This window comes from Oreochromis aureus, linkage group 3 (genome assembly GCF_013358895.1).
Source record: "Oreochromis aureus strain Israel breed Guangdong linkage group 3, ZZ_aureus, whole genome shotgun sequence".
Lineage (NCBI taxonomy): Eukaryota > Metazoa > Chordata > Actinopteri > Cichliformes > Cichlidae > Oreochromis > Oreochromis aureus.
This window is the reverse complement of record NC_052944.1, coordinates 30,752,367-30,775,122: the sequence shown is the minus strand read 5'-3', so window position 1 is coordinate 30,775,122 and position 22,756 is coordinate 30,752,367. Positions and strand designations below refer to the sequence as shown.

Genomic DNA, 22,756 nt, shown 5'->3' with positions numbered 1-22,756 from the left:
GTGCTGGCTCAAATCTTTTGGTCTTTTTTTCTTTTCTTCCATTTTTTCTAACAATGATTTTCATTTCTTTGGAATGGATGGGCATCTATATAGGAGTTTTATAGTCTTACCACTAAAAATGCTTTAGGCTACAAGCCACATTTAACCATACGCCCATACAATATCATTTGAACATATTATCTACCTCACATCCCTGGAGAGATTAGAATCACCAATTAACCTTTGGCCTGTTGGAGGAGGCTGCAGTATGAATGTAGACACAGGGAGAGCATGGAGGCTCCACATGGAAGGGCCCCAGCCAACCAGGAGATTCTGGCCTTCATGCTGTGAGGCAACAATGCCAGCTGTTACACCACTTTGTTGCCCAAATGTTTCTACCTTTCGTTAGTTTGTAAATGATGGAAAGATGCTAGAAGAGTTACGCAAGTAACTGATATTAAATAAGTTTGTTGAGCCGTACTATATATCATGAACCACCCAAACAGCACATGCACACTTGTTGCATGCACATTCACCCTCATAGTTTTGCTATGTTTAAACAGTTCCTTATATGGAAAGGCATTCCTTTTGTTGTGTCATGGGAGGGAGGAGAAGTGTGTAAAACAATAACAGGCTTCCCCATTTCAGGTTTCTGCAGAAATTCTCTGTATGCTGTTACTCCTTTTGTAAGGAAAAGTAAAGCTTTATTCCTCTGCTCAGTCTAGTTATTTGCTGTTTCTCCTACAGTTAGTCATTTAGAGGCACTAAAGGCTTAAACTTAGCTATCAGTGGGGGAAAGAATAACAGAACCTATTCAGCATTAAAAAAAAACATTAAGCAAAGTTCAAAACAATTTCGGTGGCAAAAATCAGACTTAAAGAGAAAATGTTAAACTGCAAGTAATCAAATGAGTAGGATTACAATGATTGTTGTTTCTACTAATGAACATTTTTTCAATATAAATGTGAAAAAATTAGAAAATCAGCAGAAACAATTGATGGAGGAAATGTTTGTTTGCACTGCCCTTGAGTAGGTAAAAATGGTATTGAAAGTTTGAGCAGAGCTGGGAGCACAGAAGCATTTGGACTTTGAAAGGTAACATTATGTTATGTGTGAGACCAGTGACACACTGCAAAACATTAAAAGCATCATGTAGATTTAAGAAGTCCTTTGCCAGTCGTTTAGCAGGACAACTCACATGAATATTTATATCACCAAGAATCAAAACCTTGCCATACTTTGGCATTATTTCAGCCACGAACTCAGAGAAATCATTAATAAAGCTCCTGTTATATTTAGGTGGACGGTATGTCACCACACAGAGAACAGGATGAGTGCTACCAAGCTCAAACATATTCAGTTTAAAGGGTATAAGGGTGAAAAAACAGTTTGACAGGTTTGGAAAAAGTCTGCACAAAATCTGCTGGTAAATTTTGTTAAAATTCTGTAAAATATGGCAAATGGATGATAAATCCAACTATACATGAAGGGCACATTTCCTAGTTGATCAAACAAAGAGTAACTCTACAATTTTGGTGTAGTAAATACATGGATTATATGACTGCTCTATGTATATAGATATACGTGTTTCTAAATGCCCAAAAAACATCCAACATTTCTGTACTGTTAATACGGGTATTCCCGTGATTTACTCTTCAGTACCAGAACTTGACCTCTATTAACCCCTGTGTGGGGGTGTCATGTATGCAAAAATCACTACTATGAACTTTCTTATTGCTGGCAGTGGCAGCTTATTAATCAAAGCCTTTTCTGGTTAGGATGCCCCCTGTTGATTATGAAATGTATTTGCAATGCAAATATAACCTTAAATAAGTGAAAATATTAATTGCAAAACACAAGAAACAAACAAATATGAAAATTAAGTGTTTTTCTTTCTTAAAAGGCAAAAGACAGAAAATAAGGTAATTAAGAAACAAGAAAATATCATCAAAATTGCATGTACATTTCAAGTTATATAGTTGTAGTGCCCTTCACAATTTTAGCCTTACACAGTTTCTCTCTGATTTCTCAGACTTTTTATCTGATTTAGTGCTCAGCTCAGATAAAATAATTATTGTGGGTGATTTTAACATCCATGTAGATGCTAAAAATGACAGCCTCAACATTGCATTTAATCTGTTATTAGACTCAATTGGCTTCTCTCAAACTGTAAAAGAACCCACCCACCACCTTAATCACACTCTAGATCTTGTTTTAACATATGACATATAAACTGAACATTTAAGTGTTTCCTGAAAACCCTCTGCTGTCTGATCATTTCCTGATAACATTCACAATAATTGATTACACAGCAGTGGAGAGTAGACTTTATCACAGTAGATAAATGGCCTGTATTTGTATAACGCTTTACTAGTTCCTAAGGACCCCAAAGCGCTTTACACATCCACCCATTCACACACTGGTGATGGTAAGCTACATTGCAGCTACAGCCACCCTGACAGAGGCGAGGCTGCCAAACACTGGCACCACCAGGCCCTCTGACCACCACCAGTAGGCAACGGGTGAAGTGTCTTGCCCAAGGACACAACAACCGAGACTGTCCAAGCCGGGGCTCGAACCGGCAACCTTCCGATTACAAGGCGAACTCCCAACTCTTGAGCCACGATCGCCATAGATGTCTTTCTGAAAGTGCTGTAACTAAGTTTAAGAATATAATCCACCCACTGTTATCATCTTCAATGCCCTGTACCAACATAGAGCAGAGCAGCTACCTGAACGCTACTCCAACAGAGGTCGATTATCTTGTTAATAATTTTACTACTTCACTACATATGTCTCTGGAGACTGTAGCTCCTGTGAAAAACAATTATTCAAATCAGAAATATTTGACTCTCCTGTATAACTCTCAAATCTGCACCTTAAAGCAGAGATGAATTTATAAGATAATCACTTAGCCTTGAAAAATCACTTGCTGCTTTCTTTCCTTCTTTCTTTCTTTTGGCCTGTCCCGTTTGGTTCTTTAGCCGTCAGAATTACTGTCTGAAGGCCAAGAAAGATGCCCAACGGATTTACCAAGTAGATCATCATGGCCTTGCCGTATTGGTCCATTTGACTGACCTTTGTTATTATTATTTATTTATTTTATTTCATTTTCAGTTGTTACAGACAGGACAGACATGACTTGGGGATAGGAAAGGGAGAAAGAAAGAAAGTGAGGGAAGGAAAGAAAAACAGAGGGAGGGACAGTGAGAAAGGGCACTTTAAAAAAAACACCTCGATCACCTGTTGAGAGAAGAAAAAACAGAAGAGAAAACAAGCATAAAAGAGAGCAACATAATAAACACAACACCATCACAATAATCTAGCTAAGACTAAATAACAGTAGATACTAAATATTGAATGTTATTGTGCTAGGCCGACAGCGCACAATGTACTTTGAGGTAGCAGCCAAGAAAGGTGTAGTTTGTGTCTAGGAACACCCTTGTGTACCCCTGTGTGCACATCTGTGTGCTGATGAGCATGCTTGTATTCCAAAGGTTTCTCGATGTAATGATCTGCTAGGGGGTGGAGCCATAGCCCCGTCCCCCAGGGCATGAAGCAGGCATGGAGGAGATCGAGGACCCAGACGTCCAGAGGCCCTATAGAGTGGAGAACCACCGGAGGGACAACTATGCCACCCTCCTGGAAAGAGCTGAGGAGAGCTCCAAATGAGGGGTCACTTAGCAGCCACGGAGCAGAAGCCAGAGGGAGCTGCAGTAACGTGCCTGCCTTTGCCAGCAGCCAGCTCCGACAGAGTGGACCGAGGACCAAGCCCCCACCCCCCGGAAGGGGCCCGACCGAGCCACAGGCGCCAGACCCCGCCAAGCAGCCCCAGGAGTGAGCCAGTACATACCTCAGCGCGCAGCCCTGGACACGAAGAACCACCAACGCACAGACGTCTGAGGGTATTAGCCACCAGCAGGGATTGTGGTGAGGGGATATAGGCCCCCATACCTTGGAGGGCCTGAGAAATCACTCGCTGCTTTATAAAAAAGCCCTCCATAAAAGTAAAACATCTCACAAGCAATGTTCCCTCTAAGCTGCGCAATTGCGCACAGCAGACACGGTCTGTGCGCACAGAAAATCTGCGCTGCGCACAAAAAAAAAATCAAACCTAAATTGAAATTAAAATGAACACGTAACATTCTGTGCTGTCTTGCAGTGTTAGTCAGTAAGTGACCGGTGACTGGCCTCTCCAGCCAATAATGCGATTCGCATTTGTATATAGACAGCTAAATAAAGTTGTTGACAGATTATGAGAGCGTCTTTATGTGCCACCAGTGTTTTTGCTACCAAAGCGGTGTGGCCAATGTGGAGTGAAGACACGCTAATGACAACGTGTACAAGGAGTTATTATTCAATATGTGTTTTTATTATGTTTTTTCCTGAATACTATCGTTCTTTTTATTTACTGCGGGAAGAAATTGTAAAAACTGTTTTCTAAGGAAAGCGCTCGAAAGCACTCTCTGCCAGTGAGTGAAAAAAACAAAAATAAAAAAACCCCACCCTTTCTTATTGGTGGAAAAATGTCCCATGTCAACCAATCAAAAAATGATATGGCAACGGTTGTTTAGGAAGAGTTGGAAGTTTTAGGAGTGATGGCAGTGAGAGAGTGAAAGAGAGAGAGAGAGAGAGAGAGAGAGAGTTTTGACCATTAGCGTGTTTGGAGTATAAAGTTAGTGTGTTGTGTAGCGGATAGTTTTGTTGTGTGTGTCAGAACAATGAGGTGAGGTTATTTTTTGGAGTGGCACAAATCATTTGTGTGGCATCTTATTTGATGCAGAACACCTGATTGTTCTGTAAATAGGTTGAAATGGTTATTTTAAAAAACGCATTGGCTGCATTTTTAGATAAATAGCTGCAAATAACTTTTTTGAAGAAGTAACTAGTAACTATAATTAATTACTTTTTCAAAATGACTTGCCCAACATTGCTCATTATATACTGTATTATGCAGACAAAGAGTTACAGGACTCCCTCCCACTGTACAGGAGGAACTTCACACAGACTCATAATACAAGTCAGAGCTTTATAAAAAAAAACAAAAAGAAGAAAGTTGTGTTTTCAAAATTGGAATTCAACTTATTTTTACTTCCAATAGTGTTAACATACTACACAGGTCATGAACAAGATTTCTTGGGCTAAAGCACTTAATTAAAAGTAGTCTAACATAAATGTAAATGCTGTAATTTGATTATTTTAATAAACCATGTAACTTGGATGGATTTGATGCTGGCGTGACCACAGTGCACACGTCTGCTGTTGCTCACAGTGGTCCAACGGACCGCTCAGGGAGTCTGTGTGTTTGCTCAGACACATGAGAAATTAGAGGGAACATTGCTCACAAGTCAACATTAATCGAAGAAAATAAGAACAACCCGATCTTTTGCTTCAGTAATTTGGCAAGACAAAAAGTCAGTACGTGTAGCTTACCAATATCAAGAACTAATAAGATGACAATTGCAAAGGTGGGTATCTGTTATAGCAAAACTGACAAACCTCCGTTAAGCCAACCATTACTTTTAAGTTAACTAGTAATGAGTCCATGAATTTTTTTTACCATTAAAATTATTAGAGAAAAAGTGAACAATAATCATCTCACAGACATAAAATTATGTACAGCTACTTTTAGTCAGTGGCACCACCAAGGGGCGGGCAGGGGAGACACTGGCCACCCCCCCAAAATTTGATGGCCCCCACATTACAGCAAGACTGTCCTATGTCAATAATTATTCTAACAAACATGAGCACAAAAGAGAAAGTACCCTACAATTGGTTATTGTTATACATTCCTGCTAAAAACAGATTATTCTGTATTTCAAAATCGTATTTGCTCTTCATATGTACTTATTTTTAACTTTAATAGCAGGAAATCAACAAGGCATATAACTCCTTTCTCTCTCTATTTTTTGCCATATTTTTCAAGTAGCCTAAATTTGACAACAGCATAAAAAAACTGGGAATTGTGTTTTTGGTGTGCCATCCCCAATATTTTTAGTGGCGCCCATATGACCACCCCTATGAGAATTTCTCTTTTCCCATTGACCTTTCTGAGTTAACTTCAGTAATTACTTCCTCCAAACTACCAATATGTCTGTCACGATCCTGGGTCTTCTTTTTTTGTCTGCTTGTTCACACTACAAATTAATTTGTGACAGCAAACGCACTCCTGTGTAAACGCTCAAAGCGGCCTGCATGCGCAAAAGAAGACGTCACACACAACGCGCTCTGTTTAGACCCAGACCAAACAGTATTGTTTGACTGATGGCCCTAAATATAAAGACTTGTTTCAGACTTTACGTTTCCCAATTTTGCTTTAAGTTATAAAGTTATTTTGTTATTTACATATGGCCTAATAATGATCCTTATTGCTGTTTTAGAGAGGAGCGGTGCTTCAAAGGATAGTTGCAGATTTCTGTCAGAATCTGCAGATTATACAGTACAAATAAAATGTTCACGTTTCTCCAACGTTTTCTTCCCAACAGTTTCACTAACATCTACACTGGATGGCCAGGAAGCGTTCACGATGTCTTCTCCCGCGCTGATAATTAGCATCTGTCTTGTGTCAGTGACGTAAAAGACGGATTTAATGCGACATGAACATTCAAACAGCAGTCGCTTTCTAAATCATCAGATATGTATCGGATTCAGTACCACATACGAAAGTGACCCAGATCGGATTTGAAAATATCAGATTTGTGCCGTTCACACTGTCATACCATGATCGGATACGGGTCGCATAGGGTCAGAAAAGTCGGATTTGATGCACTTTTGCCTGCAGTGTGAACGTAGCCTTAGTGTGTCATGTTTCTTGTCTTCTTGTCCATGTTGTCAAGTTTGTGTTGTCATGTCTGCGTTCCATGCATGTTCCCTTTTTTTTTTTTTTGAAGGTCTGTGTCTTATGTCAGTGTAATTGGCTTTGCTTCCTTTGTCTCGTTATGTCAGATTAGTGTGAGCTGTTTCCCCATGTGTTTGCACTTCCCCTAATGTTCAGGTTTTGTTCTTTGTCTTTTGTGTTTAGCATTTAGTTTCTCCCCAGTGTGTTTTGCTTTTTGTTTTCGTACCTTTTTTCAGCCTTATTAAACGGCACGCTTTTTGTTAATATCAAGTTTTGTTCTGAGTTCCTTTGTGTCTGCGTTTAATGATAATAAATACTTTATTGATCCCCGTGGGGAAATTCCTCTCTGCATTTAACCCATTCACTCTGTGAAGCAGTGGGCAGCCGTTGGGCACCCGGGTCCTCTTCGTAACTCTGCCTCACTGTCATCCAGTTCAATCCAACTTTATTTCTAAAACACCTTAAAATAGCCAGCCATAGGACCAAAGTGCTGCACAGTAAATAAGAACAATAGATAAAAAGAAATGGTAACAAATATTTTAACTAAATAAAACACACAATACACAAATATTAAAACAACCCTATGTTAAAAATGATATAAAAGAAAAGAAAATCAACAAAAAAAAACCCCAACAACATCTCACATGGAGTCAAAGGCCAGGATGAAGAGATGGGTTTTAAAAACAGGCAGAGAAGAGGCCAGTTTCTAAAGGCAGATAGTTCCACAGTTTGGAAAAAGCAAAAGCACGGACTCTAAGCACGGACTCTCTAAGTTTCCGCTTAGTCCTGAGTACATTCAGGAACAGCTCATCAGCTGTAAGGCTGTAGCAGCTCAGAGAGATAAGATGGGGCTATGGCACGAAGGGCTTTAAAAGCAAATAAAATAATTTAAAAATGAATCCTAAAAGGACTGGGCAACCAGTGAAGTGACGCTCACCCCAACCCATCCATGAGCCTGGTTCTGCTCGACGTTTCATATGATTTTTTTCTTTTCTGTCTTTTCTTTTTTATTGTAGGATCTTACCTTACAATTTGTATATATATATGTATATGTATATGTATATATATATATATATATGTATATGTGTATATATATATATGTGTGTATATATATATATATATATATATATATATATATATATATATATATATATATATATATATATATATATATATATATATATGTATATATATGTATATGTATATGTATGTATATATATATATATATATATATATGTATATGTATATATATATATATATATATATATATATGTATATATATATGTATATATATATATATATATATATATATATGTATATATATATATATATATATGTATATATATATATATATATATATATATATATATATATATATATATATATGTGTGTGTATATATATATATATATATATATATATATATATATATATATATATATATATATATGTGTGTGTGTGTTGTTGTGATTTGGCACCGTATTAAAAAATTCAGTTGAATTAGTCTAATACACTGGGTAAGCTCTGTATGTGATTATTTGCCCCACTCAAAGTGGAATACACAGTTTGAAATTATTCAGCACAAAGTGAATAACCACAATGGTGTTATCTTCCATTTTTGATCATTCTTTATTATTCATCAGATTTGTTAATCATCTTTGTAACCATTGCACATCATTTACACCCATTTATGCTTTTTCTTATTTACTTATTTGTCTTGTGTGATTTTTTTTCTCCTTCATTGTCAGGACATCATTTTAGAGTATCAAAAATATTGTTTCTGTAGATTTCATTGCACTAACATAGGATTTACTGGCAGTAAAACGTGAGGACATTCTCTTGGTTTCCTCGTACAAGCACTGCAGGGCAGTGGAGGCCACAGGTCAGAGCATCCAGCCAGGCTATGTACAGAGCACTGGGGCAGTCACCGTGCGCCACAGGAAGACTCCTAAAAGAATTCAATTATAACAAAAAAAAAAAAAAATCACAGTCATCTCACATATGTAAAGATTATTGAATTACAATCAACATAACAAAACGGCAAAATAAATTAAAAATAACCTTGTTTGGGGATTTTTTTTTGCAGCAACTACAGAAATAAACTTCTTCTATATTTATTTTTATTTTGTTTATTCTTTTTCAAAACACACTGTATTTTGTGGTTTAGCATTAAAATAAATGAAGTACCATAAAAAAATGGAATGTTCTTGTTTTCTATTTGAAATCTTACATTCTAAAGAACAAAGTGGTTGGGCATAAAATTATCTTTTCTTTTCTTTTTTTGTTTTAATTGTAACTGTACACTACTAGTCAAACGTTTTAGAACACCACAGTTTTTTTTTATTATGCAGTTTAATTGTACTCTGAAATGAAAGCATAAAAACAAATCAGCAACTACAGTTAAAAATGAAAAAGCTTTTGACCAATATTGTGTGTGTGTGTGTGTATAAATGTATATGTGTGTGTATGTATGTATGTGTGTATATATATATATATATATATATATATATATATATATATATATATATATATATATATATATATATATATTTTTTTTTTTTTTTTTTTTTTCCCAATATTTATTAGGCAGAGTGGGTTGAGTCCCTTATACTGCCTTTTACTGTCCCTTGTGTATTTAAAAATATTTATTAAATATTAGATCTTATTATTATCATGTTTGTTATAGCTAAAATATGCAATTTATGTTTTAAAAATTTTAAACATATACTAATGGTAAACAGATGTAGAGTCATTTAATTCGTTAGGGTTGCATTGCTGAATCCATTACAATTATCCCCTTTTATTTTGGATCTGCATTTTCATATTATATATTATACACCACATTATAGTATAATACAAACCATCTAGGGAATGTTAAATGGTGTATGCATGTATAATAAAACTGCCTAAATTCTGGGTCTAAAGATACACCAGAACAGCAGTATACACGATTTTATAGATTATAGACAGTTTTAACAAATTTGCACCAAAAAAGGTTCTGAATTTCACCGGTAATAAAAACAGTCGACTTACACAAGCACGAGGGTGGTATTTTGTGAATTCCTCCGGATGATTTCATTCAGCCTTACTTTTCTCTCAGACTGTAAATAAAATTTAAAAAAAAAAAATTAATTTAGTGGACAATCATAAGCATGTCATCTCCTCCTTTAGTCAGAAATGAGGTACAGAGAGACAGACCTTAAGTCTAAAAGCTTCAAACTGTTTGTCAGATATTTTCCATGGTTCCTTCTTTTTTAGTTCCTGAACCGAGACACCTTCCTGCTGTTCGTCATATAGCCTGTAGGGCGCAACGCTCTCCAAAAACTTATTCATACTGCAAGGCATCAAAAAGACACAAATGATTTTGCTGCCAAGGAAAGAAAAACCCTGCTAGAATACAACATGTTCTAAATAACTTTACTTCCAGTGTTCTATTACAGTTAATTCAACATCATGTTTAAAAATATCTTTTTCACTAAATAAAAATGGGACTCATAATTGAAACATTAAGCTGAAATTCCATGCCTTTCATTTGTTTATGGGGTTAAAAGCTTCACAGAGTTTTGTAAAAGTGTATATTTTGTCTTATTTGAAAAAGATGGTAATATTTTCATACTTTTTGGGTTGAGGACTCCTCTCAGTGTCTGTCATGACAACAACATCAGTAACATTGATACGGAATCTCTTCAGCAGGGCCATCATTCTGAAAGAAACCAAAAACAACCTTAAAGCACTTCAGTTTCTGAAAATCAAACACCATCTCATATAACCTGAAAGATTCCTAAACATTTTCACCCCAATCTGAACAGCATGCAGGGAAACACTCTTTCAGTCCTAGTGCTATTTCAAATTTGATCAGCGACTGTGTGTTGTACATCTAAAATATACAGTTTTAAAGGAAAAAATTATATAAATTTAATCAATATGTTATTTAACAATGAAGAATTAGATCACAAATAAAAACTTACTGGAAGAATGTTTACCTCCATGCCTTTCAATTTCAATTTATCTATGAATAAGGGTTTTCCAAAATACAAATATTGTCAATTCAAATACCAAAACAGAGGTTAAAATAGAATAAACCTACGCATCACGGCTTTCCTTCATGTTTTCTTCATCTCCCAAAATGAAAACCCGAATCTTACAGCTTCTCCAGCGTTTTCTCCTGGTGAGCAGGTAAGGCACCAGTACAATTAGTCCTAGAGAAGAGCAAGATAGCGGTGGTTAATTTTATATTCAACATGATAGGTGAAGATTCAGTTTTGATTAAAGCCAATACTGGCACTAAAATCACATCTGTCAACTATCCATCCACTAGTCTAAGTTGAAATGTTGAGACCTCCTTGTCTTTGGCTACTGACTGATCTAGGTGTTTCCAGATCAGCTCACAGACCAACTCATCCTTGGATTCACATTCACGATGTGTCCAAGAGACATCATAGCTAGATGACCAAGTAAGTGGTCAGAATCCCAAACTGGTGGCCCAGAATTCTGACCAGATAGACAATCCACACACTTTTATATCAACTAAGTGTTTCAACTAAGTGTTACACACTTATTAATAAATTGTCATGTAACTCGTGTGCCATGTTTCACCTCCATCATCAGCTATCCAATAGACATCGATAGTCTTTGTTCCCCCAGCATTCTTAAACACAGTCTTGACCTGATCGCTGTTTTCAGAAATGTCATTAGCTGCAAAAAGCAATAGATATGTGTTATCATAAAGATTACTCCATATTCGTACTTAAGAAGCAGTAATTATAATGTATATTTGTATTGGAAGTGCTTACCAGAGTTTTTCTCAGGAAGCTGATGGTCATTGCTTTCAATGGCTTCATCAGGCTCAAAGCCTTGGTTTTCTAACGTAAAAAAATAAATTATATATATAAATTATACATATATATGTTTGGGAATTGATGCCTAAAAAAATTCTAGGCCATGTATCCAACCTTTAAAATCAGCATGGTCATTGATGTCCAGCCCATCCATCATCCTCAAGATACACAAACAGTAGTTGGCGTCAAATGTATCACTGAAGAACAGTAAAAGAGAGTGTGTGAGCAACAGAAATCCTTTTAAGGATTCTTTTCAGCAAAAAAAAAAAAAAAAAAAGTGTAGCATTCATTTCAGTGTTAATTAGAAGGTGTCATAATATTGTATGGTACTTTCGACATGCTAAAAATGCACACCACACTTTTAAAAGAATCATTAAAAGGCTTTTTATTAATTTTCGACCAAATCATTAAGTTGACCCTTAAGACCACGGTGTATGTAAGCCAAATTTTAGTGGATGGTAACGTGACCCCACCCTACAACGCCATAACGTTTTTTTCAGAATTGATTCAAAGATGTAATCTTTGATGTTTACAATAGAATGATGCGCACACACAGAGTATGAAAAAAATGATAAGCTTACTATATAGTCTGGATATAATCATCAATGCTTGTAGGAGAACTTTCCATCCATTTTGACTTGAAGCCAATGACCAGCGTGTTAGGTTTCAGCTTGCCGAGACCAGAAGCCTTGAATAAAAAAAAATAATAATAATAATAGTAGTAAAAATAATGATAATAAGCTGTTAGAAACATCCAAAAGTTTTAGGGATTTCAGGCATTTTACATTTTAAGTTAAATTGAGATAAACTCTTGGATATCTATATTGAAAATGCCACAATTACAAATTTTCAAAAAACTTCACAATATTTTCAAGATAGTGGAATTTTAAAATCACACCAAAAATAAGATGAAGGAAAAACACATAAATCCATCCCTAAACAAGAATATAAATTATAGCATTTCTTTTTAAACAGACCATTTAAACACCACCCTTTGCTTCAATTGTATTATAGTACTGAAATGTTTGATGACATTTTATAGTTTAAAAAAGGAATGATATGCCATGATTACAAACCAAAATCTGATTTGTAAACAGAATGTTATTCTTGACACATCCACAAAGGTATTTGTGTCTTCTGCAACTCAACGAGAAACCTTTAATTTTTCAGGCTCAACCAATAATACAATAGAGCCACTCACATGCTGATAAAACGGTTTAACATTATCAAACATTATGAGACTCATACAGCATAACTTGTAAGAAGCCATTATTCAATTTCTAGTTTCTTTTGGGTAGTGAGCAACAATTGCTTCTCAAATAGAGGACCTACCTGCATCAGATATCGAACTCCATCTCTGAGGGTGTCAGCTGTAAACTGAGTGTAAAACGAGCGAACCTTCCTTTTGTTTAACCATTTAACATACTGATCTGTGGAATCCTGAAACTGGGTCTGCTTGTCTGGTTCCTGGAAAAGCCAATTTCAACCTTCCATGAAAAGCTGAAGGAACTGAGCATGTGCAATTAAAAAAATTCTAACAAAAAGCCAGTGTGAGGACTTTTAATTAGTGGATACAAAAATGTTAATCAGTTGTCATTTTATGAAACAAAGAAACTCACCATTATAATGTTTCCACAGATCATAAGGCTTACTTGCTTAGTGAAGCAGCCAACAAAATCCACCAGTGCAGGGCGCTGTTTTGGAGGTCCAGTCATGACAAGACACTGTGGTCTAATAAAAGGACATCAGAGAACAAAGATAATGTTTGGGAGTTACTCTCTATTTGAATTATCCTAATGTTTAATTGAGATATGTGATCAGCACTTGTTGATGAATATGTCCTTCTTTCACCATTCTGCATATGTTAGCAGGATTTATTTTGACAGGTTTTTTTGTTTTTTAAATAAATCAGTGATCACACAAATACTCTTTGAAAACAGAACACATGAAATAAAAAACAGACAAATGCATTTTAACGTTTTAGATCCCTCACCTAAAATTCTTGACATGGTCCTTCACATCAGTAAGAGACACAGAGAATGACAAAGCCATGTTGTATGAACTTGCCTGTATTGAAGAGCCCCAATTTACATCTGTTGATGTAATAAAAAACATTATGCAAAAGGATGTAGTATAAATGAATGGTAAAATACAGTGCATTTCACTTGTCCATCTGAGACATGTTTCTTGTTAAAGCAACACTGACTTCCAACCTATGCTTGATTTTGACTTACTTGGTCTCTTGAAGTATGTAATGTATATAAACAGGAGGGAGATGACGAACCAGGTGCCTAGAGCAGCCCACCAGGTAAACGCAAACATCAGAGCAAAAGATGCCATTGCTCCATACAAAGCTGTCCATTTGCTATAGTATTTAAATGCTGGCCTCCATCCTTTAAGAGATGACAAGAGAAGGACAGATACATCTGAGCATAATACAAAAGTTCTGATTTTAGATCTCTAGAACTGTGTCCAGTACAGCCTGCAAAAAACTGAAATATAAACCACTCTTTTTGCCCTCCCTAAGCATAAGCACAAAAAATATTGAAGTGATGCTCAAAGGAATATAGCTTCACATTATTTCTTATCAGCTTGTTAAGTATCACCTATCTTGGACATCACTCTTGACCTGGTGAAATAGTTAATTTCTTGTTTAGTGAATAGGCATGAGCTTTTATCAAGTCTTAGTGCAGTGCGATAGTTGAGTACATAACTTACCAGGGGAGTTGACAATTGACGCATGAAAGCAGCTTAGGTTTATGAGACAATAGGAACACAGGAAGAAGTTGGAGATAATGGGTGCAATGATATTTAGTTGAGCTGTAATAATACAAAAGGGGAAAAAAACGATCAGCACATATATGAAACAATATTTCAAATAACAGTAGGAGGACAGTGCTGGATTACACTCACCAACTAGAATGATGGCCACAGCAATGAGGTAGGTGAGTATATAGCCCCGAAGTGGTTCATTATTTTTGCCATAACCCTTTCCAAAGAATGAAATGTACGGGTATACATTGTCTTTGCACAGACACTGAGGGATGAAATAAAATACAAACATCATTTCTTTAACAATAATAACTTTACTACATTTACAGATGCCTATATCACATGTTTCACTGTTTTGCTGCTCTTTCTAATAGTCATCAGTTCTCTGACATCTGTGTCAAAAAGGCATCCAGTTCTGTAAAAGTATGTGGAAAAAACTTCTTTACAAAGCTTCTTTGTTATGATATACATAGATACAACATGTTTTGTCATTAAGGTCACCATCTGTTCCAGGAAGGTGATAATAAAGAATGTGCTTCCCCATGTGACTGACAAGTCACGAGTCCAAGAGGTGGCAGTGTCCCTTAGTTTCTCTGTTAAATTCTGAGGTTGAATTAAAAAAATAAAAAGCTAAGATGAATTTGGCTAAGAACTGAGTTCCATCACAAATGCTATGATAATCTTTATAAATACTATGGGAGAAATAGCAGAATTGTGAAAGATAGTGTCAGATGTTTGTCTATCACTGTTCTACTCTGCAAAATTAATACGTTTTGCTGTACAAGCTGAAATGAATAAATCTTGATAATTGGTTAAGACTATCCATATTTTATTGTCTAAAAAATACAAATAAAACATATGGTTCAGTCATTGTGATGTATCTGGTGATTCTCACCTGAAAAATTTTAGGGGCAGAAACAAGAAATCCAAGAGCAGAAGACAAGGTGGCTGCAAAAACACCAGCAACAATGAGGTAATATGAACCAGATATCAGGCCCATTACCTGTAGAGAATTTTCAAAATGAAATTGTTAAAAACTGGAATAATGTGTTCAAAACAACACATTTAATATAAATACTTACAAAAATAAAACAGTACAGTTTAAATAAGCAATAAATAAGCACTTTTTTTAAATAGAACCAGCATTACAAGAGACAGTTCCAGAAAAGAAACACTAAACGAACAAAAGACAAAATATAAGGAAATTAAAAAAGATTACAAAAAAAGACCATAAGAGACAAGTGCAATTTTATAGTGAGAATAAGAATAACTTAAATTAAAAGCAGATACTAATGAGGCAAGCTAGATTTCCTTATGCAGCTCATTCTAGAACCAAAGAACCCAATTAGTACAGTTTCTAAGTTTCTAAGTATGTGAAAGCTGCACACTGTTTGATAAGAGCAAAGAAGGCAAACTATATATTCTGGCGCCAGGGAATGACAATTTAAAAAGTAACAAGTAATCAATTTTAGTAAATCAATTTTAAATCTTGAAAGTAGTGGACAGCCAGTACAAATTCCTTAAAAACAATGTAATGTGTTCATTTTAATTGATTCTTCTAATGAGCCTTGATACATCATTTTATTTAATTTATATTCAATTCAATGCTTTTGGGTTAACCTGTTAAAAGATGATTACAATAATCTAACTGAGAAGACATGAAAGCATGGTAATCTCAATATGCTTCAAACTCAGCTCTTTAGATCCAAAGGTGAGATGAGAATCGAAAACCATCCATGGGATTATTTTACGTGTAAAGATAAAAAAAATAACTTAAGACCTGATCCAACCTGTCACAAACAATAACAATGTTTATTTTACCTAAATAAATAAAAAAAATGGTTAAAATTGCAATGAACATAAATGCTATTTATCTCTTAGCTGAACAGTACCTGCGAATAGTTTGCCAAACCCTGTGAACAAGTTTGTGACTGGACGCAGGTTGTGAAGTTCCAGCCCAGTTTACATGCCGGTCCCAAACAGCCACTTGTGCTGTTTCCAGTCATGAGGTCAGTCATATTTCCAGAGGCATCCCTCACTGTACTTGCACCTGCAGTCAATGTTAGTTTCAGAACAGAGTTAAAAAACTGTTTTATTCATAGTGTCACAGGCGGTTTCAACAAGAAAAAAATGCCTGTATACCACAGAATCTCAATGAAGGTTTAAAGTTTAGATTCCAGCCATATCTAATGCAGAGAAAAAAAAGGAAACTGAGTAATTACCAGAAGTGATAACAATCACAACGTAGCTGAGAGTGGTGCAAAATATGGCCATTAGGGTGCCTTTGGGGATAGCAGTAGAAGGGTCCTACAAAAGAAAATATTTTTAGAGTCATCACTCACATATAAACCTTAGTGGGTTCAGTGGAAGAACTATCTTGCTTTCTTGATGCTTGTCATACTTTGAGGTCTCCAGAGATGTTGGCTCCAGACAGGATGCCAGTGCAAGCAGGAAAGAAAATTGCAAACTGACGGAAAAAGTTGCCATCAGGACCTCTCCAGCTTGGTGTGAGGTTTTCTATGAATATATCCCCTGTAGAAGATACGAGATATTAGCTTAAATAGTATTAAACTTTAAATTATTAAAAACATGTCCCTATTGTAAACACATATGATGTTTGGGACACAGAAATATTTTTCTTTGAGTAACCCCACATGAGCAACAAATGTTCCTCAGTGTAAAATCTAAAATTGATCTAAAGTGCAGGTGCACATTCCACACTTTGATTCAAAGTAACTTAAATCAGGACACCATAGTGTTTGACAAAATGTAATATTACATATGTTAAAACAGTCATGTTTGGTACTTTTTTGCAGATCCCTTGCAAACAAGGAGCATTCAAAGTCTACAATTTATATAAAATAGCAGTTGCTGAGAATCTTCTCTGGTGAAAACTGCAGCCACCTTCAACTTGTACTTGTTTCAGTTGTTTGCCCTTTTAGATTTCTTCTCCAGCATAAAGGCACACTCAGTTGCTTCAGGATTTTGTCAAGTAGCTGGAAGTTTGCTCTTTCAGCTATTACTTCCAATAATTAATTCATGTCAATCCTATAATGTGTTCAATATTGTCAGTGACAGTCCAGAATAACTGACATCAGAGAATGAAGATCAATACATTAGAACTGGTAGGCAGAACTTATTAGAAGTATATAAGTATAACTAAAGGAATTTAATCAAAATAATTTTTTTTCAAAGATACATTTTGGAAAATAGATTGTTGTGAGAAGAATAAACCTACTGTCATATCCAAAGAAGCCCTGTGACTTCTTCAGTGGGGTGGGAGGTATCAGTGTTCCCACAAGGTAATCAACGAAGGAAGCCATGAGAACTATGAAGAAAAAAATCTGAGCCTACGAGAGTGAAAGTGAAAAAAGAATATAGGGGGATAATTACAACAGGTGTAATGAAGAGTGAACATTAATAAGACACAACAATATTTGTAACCCATGTCCAGCAAACAAAGTGAAATGTGCTTGGGTCTGCTTACCTTGGCCTCCCAGTCCATTCCACCGAACGTAATGAACAAAAGAATTGTCACCGTGACCACACCAATAATACGGACATCATTGAGCGAATCCACCATTATGGTACCATAGCTCTAAAAAAAATCAACAAGTTATTAACAGGAATATGAAAATATAAAGATTTAGAATGCATTATTTTACAAGATGTGGTTACCTATTTATTATTATTATTAGTATTATTATTATTTGTTTACCCTCATCAGATCGCGTACAACCTCTGAAAAGCCAACAGTATGGAGTGCAACGGCCAAAGCATTGGCAAGGGAAAAGATCAACCCAATTGATGCTCCCAGTTCAGGACCGAGTGTGCGAGAGATCATGAAATATGTCCCACCTAAATATTTAAAAATAAGTAGAAACAAGGCTTTTAAAGTGAAAAAAAAAAATCACGCTCTCTAATATGTCATTGGACAGCCTTTAGCTTTGATACACCTTTCATCTTAACATAACTTTGATAAGCTTATGGAATATCATTTTTATGTCCACAAATAATTTTTTATTTGTTACCATCTTCTTATGATTATGGGAGACTCGGTATGAAAAATGAATCTAAGAAAACTCTGGCTAATGATACAGGCATGTGCCATGACTCTGTTTGCCTCTCTTTTTACTCTGATGTGCCCATCACTCTTGAAAACACTAAATCTAAATTTACATCACATCAAATTATGCTTTCTAGCAAATGCATATTTATTCTTCAGGGTTTTTTTTTTTTTTAAATATCATTGATGAGGCTTTCTTTCTTGAGTTTTCTGGTTTTCACATTCTGACTGTGGAAAAGCACTTATTTTCAATATCCAAAATAACTGGGATATTTTAAAATGATTGTATTTAACCAAACATTTGAATTATCTAAGTTTATCATTATTTAAGGAGTATTATACCCACATAACAAATGGATTTTCCTTTTTCTTTATTTGATGCAGAACAATAATTTGAACTTTTTGAAATGGATTAATATCTTGACCAACGGATATATTATTTCTTGAAGATGCAAAAACTGCCTAGTTAGAGACCAGGATTGGCTGATTTCCAATTTTATTTTACTTGAGCTACATGGGACGAGAGCATTTGAAGAAAACCATTCACCGTCCACTTGGGCTCCATTATGGCTGATTATATGATTGTTTGATTGATGTTGTGCACAAGCAACATGTGCACAGTGATGGAAACATCTTGGCCGGAAATGGATCAAAAAAAATTTCACCATCCAAAAATGTTTTGGGATGTCCCTCTAGAGGCCTGGAGAAGTATCTCTGAAGACTACTTGAATTGCCTTAATTGGAAACAAGCGACAAATCAATCTGCTCATAGTTTTAGTCCCAAGCCCAGATAATGTGGAGGGTTGTATGAGGAAGGGCATCTGGCATAAAACCTTTGCCATTTAAATTTGTAGTTCAAATAGGATAAGTATTCTAGAACAGAATGTTAAGGGCAAATCTCACAAAAAAGAGAGCTCATTGATATGATGGAATGGGGGATACTAAAAATATTGTGTGTGAATGGGGACCAGGAAGAAGGGAAGCAACGCCAGGAGCATTGGAGCTGTTCTATCATAATGTTGATGTGGAGATAAATGTAGTAAGAATACTCTTAAAGGAAGCATTTCTTAAAAGTGTTATAGAGATAAAGAGAGTGTCAGACAGGATTGTGGGTTTGAAGCTGGGAATTCAAGGGATGATTTTAAAAGGCAAGATTGAGCGGCACCCTCACACACGTATACTTGTGTCATTCCAGTTTAAAATCATTTATTCAATTTGTGACTTTTAGGAGTTTTTAGTTTGAATGCTAAGTGTATATACATAATACACAGTTAATAATAAAGTTATTAAGATGCAATCTTCAAATAAATAAATTAAAAATTTAACCCAACTGAAAACTTCCATTCTTACAGACTTAATGGCGATTTTTCAACAGGAATCCAGAGTATTCATACTTTCAGATGACTTCGGCCTATTTGTTTGGAATTCTTAAGTTGCACATGGACTCACCTGATTTCACTCTCCCATTGGTGGCGATGGCAGAGATTGAGAGGGCAGTTGTTGTGGTCACTGACACAGCCAACGCTATGATAACCAAGCCCAACACTAAAAAAAGAAACAACTTAGGACTCAGTATCATAATATTATGATCACAGAGGTTTTTAATTATTATATCAAAGTCCTGTTTAAATGGCTTGAATAAGAATGTTTTACATGTACTGTATCGATTTTCTTGTCTACAGAACTTATACAATTCCGTTATTATGATACATTTTGTATTTATTTTGTCATACATCCACAAAAATGGGCAAGGTAAGTACTCTCAACTTATATAAATTTGTTTTATTTATTGATTTTTTAAAATTTCTCATGGCAATAGTATGAAGTACCTTCTGCAGGATGAAAAGGAACAAATTTTAATCAAAGTGAGTATTTTATTCAACCCCAAATTATCATTTTCTGTTAGACTGTATATCTACTATCAAGAATTAACAGCCTAAATCAATGAAAGTTATATATACCAGAGTTGGCAACAGAAAGCAGGAATAAAAAGGACCCAATATACTGAACAATGAATGAATGTTGTCTCACCGATGCCTGCTTGAGAGGTAATCCATGTTAGCCGGAGAAAGAGGATGACACCCCAGATATTCAGCATGCAACGCATCTATGATAAAAAGAAAAGAAAAAAATGTCTTTTTTGTTTTGTTTTAATTGTTCCTTTTTTTTGGTTAGTCTTTTTTCCATTTGTAGACTTAAATACACAGAAGCTTTGTTCACCCAGACTGCAATAAACCAGCCAAATCTAGTAGGCGGTTTCCCTTGAGGACCTTGGGGTTCTTCATCTTCATCCTCTGCAGCGGCATCATCTGCGGCAGCCTTTTCTGCTTCCACTTCCTAAAATAATGATAAATAATTTAGAAAACAGATCTGCTAGTTTTCTGAATAGAAATATAATAAAATGTCAGTTTTTGATTAAACTAGTTGCAAAGTTAAAAAAAAACTCAACAATGAGATGTTTTTTTCCACAGGTGGAAAACTCACCTCAAATGTTTTGCGCAGAACATCAAGAGAAGGTCTGATTTTAATCTCTTGGTGGGGCAGTGTATTTGCATAATACTCTAACTGTGGCGCCATGTCTATGGTGTTATAGATAGAAGTTTTTCGCGGCTCCATGTCCTTCTGTTCTGATCCACTTTTTGGTCCAGTGAAAAAAAGAAAGAAAAGGTTATTAAATAATGAAACCATCACTGTTTGAAACTGCATTTCCTTCAGTGATTGCTAGATTTTCTTTCTTTCTTCCTTTTTTATTTATTAATTTACTTTGTTTATGTTTACATATTTAACAGATGATAGATTAGCCAGTTGAAGTAGGATCAGTGTGATATAATAGTATCATGTAAGACTTAAAAGTGAGAGAATAAATAAAGAAAAAAATCTAGTGTTTAACAAACCTTGACACGCCTGAGATGGTGAAGTTTGGATTTATACTGCTATCAAAATGGTGTGAGGAGTACCTTGGAGGTCCTTCTTCAGGATTTCCCTGCTGAATACCTGGGCCTGACCCTGTAATCTTAGACTTCAACTGCCCCATTGATAGTCTCACTTATGCCTGTTGGAGATTATGGAAGAAAAGATGAATGAGAAAGACTGATTCATTTTTATTTATTTATTTTTATTTATTTTTTTGCACAGACAAAAAATATTTTAATGAAATTGAAATCTTGGAGAAAGACTTTTGTTTAAATCATGTAAGTGTAATGTAATAATGTCTAATGAAGATATCTAAAAAAACAAAAAAAACAAGCAAAAAACAATACTTACAGTTTTCCCCTGATAAAAGAATCAACAGGTCAAAAAATGTCCCTTTGTTCATCTCATAGCTCAGCTTTTATACTCTGCATGAAATAGGTGGGATATGTGACATCCCCTCCCCTCCCCCTCTTCTGAAAAAGAAATCTACGCAATTTGCTTTACAGGAAGTGTGACATCTAACAAAAACAAAAGATCTATTTATAATATTGGTAGGAAATAAAAGAGAAAACAAAAATATGTAGTCATGTTTCTCGACAACATTTAAAATATAAACATAAATGAGTGATTATTTTTATTTTATTTAAGTTTAACATGAGTAATACCTGACCAACCTGAATCACCATACAGTTTTTCAGAATTGTTGGGACCTCATGAGCTAGCAGTGTTTCCAGCTTCAATCAAAATTGAAGCTGGAAAAAAGTAAAATAGTTTGGGGGAAAAATATGGTGAATTTATGTGACTGTACTTTACAAATGGCAGCAATATGCAAGTTCCTACGTTGTTGTTTTTTTCTATTAACCATTTTGTATTCTTTCCTTGCCTGTAATTCATAAATATACAACATTTTCTTGCATACACTACTGACTTTCTGATTAAGATCTGCCTGAGTGTTTTAAAATTGAAACAAAATTTTGGCAGCGCAATGCTATAGTTGACCCTGCTTTGATTTCTTGTGCAATCAGCACTCTCATAAGGTCATTGTGCCCTTGTCAAAAGTTATTTGTTACAACCACAAGCAAGAACAAGGTAGGCAGATGTCTACCGGGACCTAATCTAAACTGAGATATCAATATAAAGCGCCTTGAGGCGACTGTTGCTGTGATTTGGTGCTATACAAATAAAATTGAATTGAATTGAACAAATTCTTACCAAAGATTCCTCTTAGTCCAAAATATGAATTATGTGCTGCTCGTGTGTCTAATATTTCCCTAGGTTGAATTGTTTTGTGAGGACTTTAATTTGCACATTTGACATTACATTATTAACACTTTATTTTCCACATAACAGAA

The 22,756-nt window shown here is 35.3% G+C and overlaps 1 protein-coding gene across 2 annotated transcripts; it reads right to left on the bottom strand.

Moving 5' to 3' along the window:
* Nucleotides 1–8,420: 8,420 nt before the first annotated feature.
* Nucleotides 8,421–21,809, bottom strand: LOC116321210 (solute carrier family 12 member 3-like). 2 transcript variants are annotated; one of them, XM_031740993.2, is made up of 28 exons: nt 21,756–21,809; nt 21,386–21,543; nt 20,976–21,126; nt 20,712–20,828; nt 20,523–20,598; nt 19,941–20,036; nt 18,144–18,283; nt 17,913–18,023; nt 17,664–17,775; nt 16,827–16,957; nt 16,648–16,732; nt 16,318–16,475; nt 15,321–15,428; nt 14,567–14,690; nt 14,372–14,473; nt 13,888–14,046; nt 13,647–13,746; nt 13,273–13,384; nt 12,986–13,120; nt 12,235–12,341; nt 11,768–11,850; nt 11,609–11,677; nt 11,412–11,510; nt 10,903–11,014; nt 10,432–10,518; nt 10,014–10,149; nt 9,849–9,916; nt 8,421–8,763 (listed from the first exon to the last, which is right to left on the bottom strand). In XM_031740993.2, the coding sequence occupies exons 2-28, from the start codon at nt 21,523–21,525 to the stop codon at nt 8,625–8,627; spliced, it is 3,057 nt and encodes a 1,018-aa protein (XP_031596853.1). In that variant the 5' UTR covers nt 21,526–21,543; nt 21,756–21,809; the 3' UTR covers nt 8,421–8,624. The 2 variants fall into 2 exon arrangements, with proteins under 2 accessions (XP_031596853.1, XP_031596854.1); XM_031740994.2 differs by having other exon boundaries at nt 8,625–8,763; nt 21,449–21,543; nt 21,756–21,808.
* Nucleotides 21,810–22,756: the final 947 nt, after the last annotated feature.

What these genes read in the sequence shown, in the direction of transcription:
- LOC116321210 (XM_031740993.2), bottom strand. Translation starts at nt 21,525, where the DNA reads ATGGGGCAGTTGAAGTCTAAGATTACAGGGTCAGGCCCAGGTATTCAG. An exon ending in ACATCTCTGGAGACCTCAAA is followed by an intron (nt 16,733 to 16,826) that starts GTATGACAAGCA and finishes TTTCTTTTGTAG; the next exon opens with GACCCTTCTACTGCTATCCC. An exon ending in TTGAAGCTTTTAGACTTAAG is followed by an intron (nt 9,917 to 10,013) that starts GTCTGTCTCTCT and finishes TTTTATTTACAG; the next exon opens with TCTGAGAGAAAAGTAAGGCT.